The sequence below is a fragment of the Conger conger genome, chromosome 4, assembly GCF_963514075.1.
Source record: "Conger conger chromosome 4, fConCon1.1, whole genome shotgun sequence".
NCBI lineage: Eukaryota > Metazoa > Chordata > Actinopteri > Anguilliformes > Congridae > Conger > Conger conger.
Window position 1 is genome coordinate 74,460,507 of NC_083763.1, and position 8,085 is coordinate 74,468,591.

Below are 8,085 nucleotides of genomic sequence, written 5' to 3' on the forward strand. Positions count from 1 at the left end.
ATATTCAATAAAATTAATAGAGGAAATGTAAAACTATGGGCAACGGATTCTGCGGCTTGCCTCCCATCCCGTTCGCTTGACTGAAGATAGATGCCTAATGGTATTCTTTCATCCTCCAGCTACAAAATAACAGTACAGATAGACGGAGAAAAAAGCCATTGAATGTGAGCTACTGGCTCTACATTCCCACAATGCTCGGCTCCAGAGAGATTAGCATGAGCAATAACAGTGAAATGGTACAGTTTTATCAACCATAACCAATTACATCTCGGAGCTATGGATTCATCCCCCTCCCCTCTGAACTCCAGAATCGACATCCCTCCATGTGGACCTAGTTTACCCGCTAGTTTAAAGCACCAAACGTCGCCACCTCAGCCTGCGGAGGATCACCCCTCTATAGCCGGGATCCTCTCGAGATTTCTTCCCATCGGGAAGGTCTTTCTCACCACTGTTTGAGGGCTTTCCTCCCCGTAAGGGAGTCGTTTACCTCATATGTTATTGGGGGCTTAGGGCTGATATTTTATCTGGCTTTCTGTTACTCTGTACTGTCGCTGGGGCAGTCTAAAAAGCGCTATACAAAAATAAATTGAATTGAATTGAATACCGTTGAATACCCATCGTTACCGTGAAATACACAGTTTGCAGCACTTATGAACGCACGCGTTATGTTCATTCCTGTTACGATGGCTTCAGCTTCCCTCAGGTAATTATTAAATATGCTTTTCTACCCAGTGTTTAAGCGTTCCTCTGTTCACACATCCACTACTGCTCTGTGAGCAGTCCTGGCCATACACACATTCAAGACAAAATTCAACTAAAAACAAAATCCTACGCTCGGGTTCTGAAGGGGTTGGACCAGAGCGTGGTTTATGGTTTTCATGATATCACATCACATTATAACGGTTTATGACAATGAGTCAGCAAAATTATAGAAATGATCATTTTCACAGTCAAATTACAGAATCTGAAATTCAATGACAATTACAATTACCTTTTTCCGTTTCAGTTATCGATGTCTGATACATGGTTCTCTATCTGTAAAAAAAAATAAAAAAATAAAAAAATAATTAATAATAATAAATTACTTTATTCATTAGCAGAATATCATGCCAGCTCTGAAGCAATGATTCGATAGAGATGTTTTCTCTCTCCACCCCCCTCCCTCTCATCTGTGGATGATATTCTGCTCTCTCTCCATCCCTCTCTCTCTCTCTCTCTCCATCCCTCCCTTCCTCCCTCTCATCTGTGGATGATATTCTTCTCTCCCTCTCTCTCTCTCATCCCCCCCTCTCATCTGTGGATGATGTTCTGTTTTTGGGGAGTTTGTTGGGAGGGTGAGGTGCCGGAGCTATATTTCCTGGAAAGTCATCTCTACATGGTGAACCCAGTGTATAAAATGAGATGCCGAGAATGTGCACATTAAGAACGTGTGAATTGTTTGATTACAAACATGAAATTGGGGAGTACAGATTCAAATCAAAAGATAATGAGATCTCCTCTACAATATTAATAATTTTATTGAGTGCAGTTCACATTTATATGAATGATGTAATTCCCTCTGTTATCTCTTTCACTTGTAATGTCTCACCCTCTCTTTCTCTCTCAGGGCATTTGTCGATCGGTTGATTTTTCTCTCTCCTTCTCTCCCCCCCTCTCTATCCCTCTCCCCCCTCCCTCCCCCCTCTCTGTCTCTCTCTCTCTCTCTCTCTCTCTCAGCACTTGCTCCATCCCTGATTGTCAGAGAGAATCCTCATTCAGCCATTTTAATGAAAGTGTGCGACCGAGGGGAGCTGGTTCAGTGCTCCACCCCTCTGCATACCCCCTCCCTCAGTGAGACCTACGTACCCCCCTCCCTCCCTCAGTGAGACCTACATACCCCCCTCCCTCAGTGAGACCTACGTACCCCCCTCCCTCCCTCAGTGAGACCTACACCCCCCTCCCTCAGTGAGATCTACACCCCCCTCCCTCAGTGAGACCTACACACCCCCCTCCCTCAGTGAGACCTACACACCCCCCTCCCTCAGTGAGACCTACATACCCCCCTCCCTCAGTGAGACCTACATACCCCCTCCCTCAGTGAGACCTACATACCCCCTCCCTCAGTGAGACCTACATACCCCCCCCCTCAGTGAGACCTACATACCCCCCCCTCAGTGAGACCTACATACCCCCTCCCTCAGTGAGATCTACATACCCCCTCCCTCAGTGAGACCTACATACCCCCTCCCTCAGTGAGACCTCCATACCCCCCCCCTCAGTGAGATCTACATACCCCCTCCCTCAGTGAGATCTACATACCCCCTCCCTCAGTGAGACCTACATACCCCCTCCCTCAGTGAGACCTCCATACCCCCTCCCTCAGTGAGACCTACATACCCCCCTCCCTCAGTGAGACCTACATACCCCCCTCCCTCAGTGAGATCTACATACCCCCTCCCTCAGTGAGACCTACATACCCCCTCCCTCAGTGAGACCTCCATACCCCCTCCCTCAGTGAGACCTACATACCCCCCTCCCTCAGTGAGACCTACATACCCCCCTCCCTCAGTGAGACCTACATACCCCCCTCCCTCAGTGAGACCTACATACCCCCCTCCCTCAGTGAGATCTACATACCCCCCTCCCTCAGTGAGATCTGCGTACCCCCTCCCTCAGTGAGACCTACGTACCCCTCTCCCTCAGTGAGACCTCCGTACCCCCCTCCTCAGTGAGACCTACATACCCCCCTCCCTCAGTGAGATCTACATACCCCCCTCCCTCAGTGAGATCTACATACCCCCCTCCCTCAGTGAGACCTACATACCCCCCTCCCTCAGTGAGACCTACATACCTCTCCCTCAGTGAGACCTACATACCCCTCCCTCAGTGAGACCTACATACCCCTCTCTCAGTGAGACCTACACCCCCCTCCCTCAGTGAGACCTACACCCCCCTCCCTCAGTGAGACCACCTCCTCTTACCCATAACACCCCCCCCACACCCCCTCCCCCTCATCACCAGGTCGTTGCTGCCCTCTTCGTCGTAGTCATCCTCGCCCCCGTCGGTCATCTCCCCCGCCTCCGTGTCCACGCCCCCTCCCCCGCCTCCTCGCCAGAGTTCTCCGCCGTCTCCGACACGGACTCCTCATGCAGAGACTCACACGCATCCTCGTACTTCCTCTGAGCCTCTGAGAGAGAGGGAGGGAGAGAGGGGGAGAGGGAAAGAGGGGGAGAGAGAGGGTGAGAGGGAGAGTGAGAGAGGGGGAGAGAGGGAGGGGGGAGAGGGAGAGAGAGGGAGGGGGAGAGGGAGAGAGAGAGGGGGAGAGAGGGAGGGAGAGGGGGAGAGAGAGGGGGAGAGTGAGAGAGGGGGAGAGAGGGAGGGAGGGAGGGAGAGAGAGAGAGTAATAACATTGTTATTTTTTATTGTGTCGTTCACTTCTCATTATTATTTACTGTAGTGAATTTAGATTTCATTGATCTCCATCTGCCTTGGCGATGTTTACAGCTGTATTTCATGACAATAAAGAATTCTGAATTTGAATTTGAGAGAGCATCACTGTTGTTATCATCATTAATATCGTTTATGAGAGAGAGACATGGCAGACACCGGAGGAACAGTAGGGTGCTACACCGAGGTGATCATGTCCAGCACAATATTAGGTACACCACTTTATTAGGTACACCTGAACACCTGCTCGTTAATGCAAGCATCCCCTGTGGCATCAACTTAGACATCGTCAAGAGGTTCAGCTGTTTTTCAGACCAAATGTCAGAATGGGGAAGAAATGTGATCTAAGTGACTTTGACCATGGAATGATTGTTTGATGGTTTGAGAAGTTTGGATCACAGAAACGTCTAATTTCCTGGGATTTTCATGCACAACAATCTCTAGAGTTTACAGAAAATGAGAATGCCAGGGAGTGGCAGTTCTGTGGGCAAAAACACCTTGTCAATGAGAGGAGAATGACCAATAAGTCTCATAAATAAGTATAATGAGTGTCTAATAAAGTGCTCACTGAGGGTATATACAGCCTTCACCTCCACAGCATAACCTATGTACTCCAATCAGGAGCTCAGTATGGCACACACTCACTAACAGGCAGTTCTCAGTATGGCACACACACTAACAGGCAGTTCTCAGTATGGCACACTCACACTAACAGGCAGTTCTCAGTATGGCACACTCACACTAACAGGCAGTTCTCAGTATGGCGCACACTCACACTAACAGGCAGTTCTCAGTATGGCACACTCACACTAACAGGCAGTTCTCAGTATGGCACACTCACACTAACAGGCAGTTCTCAGTATGGCACACACACTAACAGGCAGTTCTCAGTATGGCACACACACACTAACAGGCAGTTCTCAGTATGGCACACTCACACTAACAGGCAGTTCTCAGTATGGCACACACACACTAACAGGCAGTTCTCAGTATGGCACACTCACACTAACAGGCAGTTCTCAGTATGGCACACACACACTAACAGGCAGTTCTCAGTATGGCACACACACTAACAGGCAGTTCTCAGTATGGCACACACACACTAACAGGCAGTTCTCAGTATGGCACACTCACACTAACAGGCAGTTCTCAGTATGGCACACACACACTAACAGGCAGTTCTCAGTATGGCACACACACTAACAGGCAGTTCTCAGTATGGCACACTCACACTAACAGGCAGTTCTCAGTATGGCACACACACACTAACAGGCAGTTCTCTGTATGGAACACTCACACTAACAGACAGTTCTCTGCACATCCATAACAACAGGGTCAGTGGGGACTCCCCTCCGCAGTGCAGACAGTAGTGCTTCCATCATACTCACTCACAGACATGAACGTGTCTCTGCCAATGCATTCACTGCCCTTTCTGTAAACGCATCACTGACACACAGGTCAGGAGCTGCTCAGACAGAGCAACAAAGACACGTTTATCAATGCAAACTGTTCGAGGGAGTCAAATTATCCTATTATAAATAACAAAGAAGGCATAAATCTGGCTGTTACTGACAATAATTATGCTTTCAAGAAAGCTGAAATGACATCAACCATCTAAAAATAAGATACAAAAATATAAAAAATAATAATAATCCGTATATTGGAAAATGGTTTGAAATTGAATCCGGAAAACAACTGTGACGATTATCAAAGCAAAAACACAACCAGCGGCATAACCAGGAGTTACCCGTGAAACACACAAACAACACGTATGCACATTGAGAAATAAGAAACACAATTACACCAATAAAAATTCCGTGAAATTGAAAAGTCAATCAAGCAAAACCAGTTCTGGTCTATTACAAGACAGAACCACAGAGAAGGCCCATCTCCACAATTCATACACAGCAACCCCACAAAGCCATGGCAGATGCAATCAGAATATAACAAGATATCCTTGACCCACCGTTTAAAAGTCCTCACAATTCAAGGAAACACAAGGTAATTAGGGCCCTGTTTCAACACAGCAGGATTACTGAGTTAGCTGGATAACTGCACTGAGTAAAACCCACGAAGCAGAGTTACTGAGTTAGCTGGATAACTGCACTGAGTAAAACCCCACAAAGCAGGATTACTGAGTTAGCTGGATAACTGCACTGAGTAAAACCCACAAAGCAGGATTACTGAGTTTGTTGGATAACTGCGTTTATTATATGTTATTATATGTTTTTATAACCAATACTTTTGCAACACAAGTGAACAACACATACAAATAAAGCCACATATATATTTGAATTTCAGATAGAGAAAGAGAGAGGGGGAGAGAGAGAGAAAGAGAAAGGGAAAGAGAGGACAGAGAAAGAGTAAGAGAGAGAGAGAAAGAGAGAGGGGGGAGACAGAGAGAGAAAGAGGGGGAGACAGAGAGTGAGATAGGAAGAGAGACAGAGAGAAAGGGTAGGGACAAATATACAGAGATAATACTGTTAGTGTCATGGTTGGTTGCCGATGCGAGTGTTTGTACATTATGATGATTTAGTATTACTTCTGTGTTATTGTAGTCATAGTTATTAACATGTTCATATTCTATATCTCATATTCATCGTATCACATTGTGCATGACTGCTCTTTCAGAGGAGGAGGAGGAGAGGGGGGAGGAGGGAGTGGGAGAGAGAGAGGGAGGGAGGGTATCTGAGGACTGAGGAAAAGAGAGCGAGAGAGAAATGGGGAGAGAGTGGGCAGAGCTGGACTCTCCATGTACCTGTCAGTCCGGTTTCTATTTGTATTCCCGTTCGTGGCGAGACCACGCTCACACACTCAGCTCTACGGGCTGAATGACCCATCGCTATCACAGAAATGTCACGTGTATGTGAAAAACAGTTCACCAATGTTCCCGAATGGAAGCACCACAACGGCAGACTTGATTAATGCCATTAACTTTCCTGATGGATAACATGTGGCCATGTGAATAGTGGCCATTCACTATTCACAGAACAAAACAAAACCCTTTTAGAAAGTAATTTCTGCTACGACTTAGGAACAACACTAAAGGGAAAACCAGGAAACTGGAAGATGTACCTTTGTTTTCTAACTTGAAAGGCTAACATTCGGTGCAGGTTCTGAGAATCTAAAATGCTGTAGGGATGGTGGGGCACCTGTCAGCCTGTCTACAGCACTGTGTTCAAAGGGTTTCGCATGGCTAGCCTCCTGCTGGGTGAAGGCACATCCCCCTCTGCAGATTACCCAGAAAGCCGCAGTGTAGAACTGTCATGATGAGATCCTGGATTCACAGGCAAAGCACATGAGCCAATCTGGTTTCAGTGGGCTATGACCTCACAGAGGTGCGTGTGACTTCAGTTGGCTATGACCTCACCACTGTGGGTGTGGTTTCAGTGGGCTATGACCTCACCACTGTGGGTGTGGTTTCAGTGGGCTATGACCTCACCACTGTGGGTGTGGTTTCAGTGGGCTATGACCTCACAGAGGTGCGTGTGACTTCAGTTGGCTATAACCTCACCACTGTGGGTGTGGTTTCAGTAGGCTATGACCTCACCATTGTGGGAGTGGCTTCAGTCACCTATAATAATAATTTTCCTGATGCTTTTATCCAAAGTGGTTTACAGTTGTTTAGACTAAGCAGGGGACAATCCCCCCCCCAGGAGCAGTGTGGAGTTAAGGGCCTTGCTCAAGGGCCCAACAGCTGCACAGATCTTATTGTGGCAACACCGTGGCTTGAACCGCCAACTTTCCGGGTACCAGGCATGTACCTCTGACCTTGTGGGTATGTCTATTGAGCATTCCTCTTCTGCACCCAATCAGAGCTCTGGAGAGCCTAAGGAGAGGCCTTGAACTCAGACGATGGCGTCTGCCTGACGTGCTGATGATATTCATGACTTGTTCCTTTGTCCTCCGCAAGGTTGTTTAGCGCTCTAGCTGAGCTCATGCATGAGACCAGCCCGGCTGGTCTGAACGGGCGACTCGGAGTCATTTGAGTCCAGAGCCTGGAGCCGGCCTGTCCCCTGTGCTGTCAGAGAGACTGATGGCTGCGTCCCCCACCCCACCTCACCCCCCCTCACCCCACCCCCCCTCACCCGCCCCCCGCCTCACTCCCCCCCCACCCCCCCTCACCCGCCCCGCCTCACCCGCCTCCACCCGCTGCTGCTTCTCATCTTCTCCAGGCGTCCCAGCAGCGAGTCGATCTTGGTTTTGATCTGTGTCAGCTCCCGCTTGATCGTCTGGAGCTGGTCGGTTCCTCACTGTGGGGAGACACGCACACGTACACGCACACGCACACGCACACACAAACACGCACACACACACAACCTTTATAGTGACCACAACAAAACTACCTTGTAACTGGTGAATGTCAATGTCCATTTGAGCATGGGTGTGAAGAAGGGTATGCGACATCTGATCTCACACTCTCACACTCTCACACTCTCACACTCTCACACTCTCACACTCTCACACTCTCACACTCTCACACTCTCACACTCATCTGTCTGGTGAAACCTGGGCAGCGCACAGCGGCATAGCTGTGTGATAAACCGCACTGCCTTTGTTTCCGCCTTTCCATCAAACACAAAATTCATCTGCCTCAGATGTCAGGGGGCCAATTCCAGCAGCGGTCGGGGTCCGTCGGGGGAGAAAAACACGGGAAAA

General features: G+C 48.4%; 1 protein-coding gene across 1 annotated transcript in view; it reads right to left on the minus strand.

The window, feature by feature from the left end:
* Positions 1-2,937: 2,937 nt before the first annotated feature.
* The window catches only part of LOC133126722 (RNA-binding Raly-like protein), a 194,086-nt gene continuing 188,938 nt past the window's right edge, over positions 2,938-8,085 (minus strand). The window contains 4 exon segments of the mRNA XM_061239058.1: positions 2,938-3,068; positions 3,071-3,166; positions 7,566-7,592; positions 7,595-7,664. Coding sequence (XP_061095042.1) covers positions 2,938-3,068; positions 3,071-3,166; positions 7,566-7,592; positions 7,595-7,664 — 324 coding nt within the window.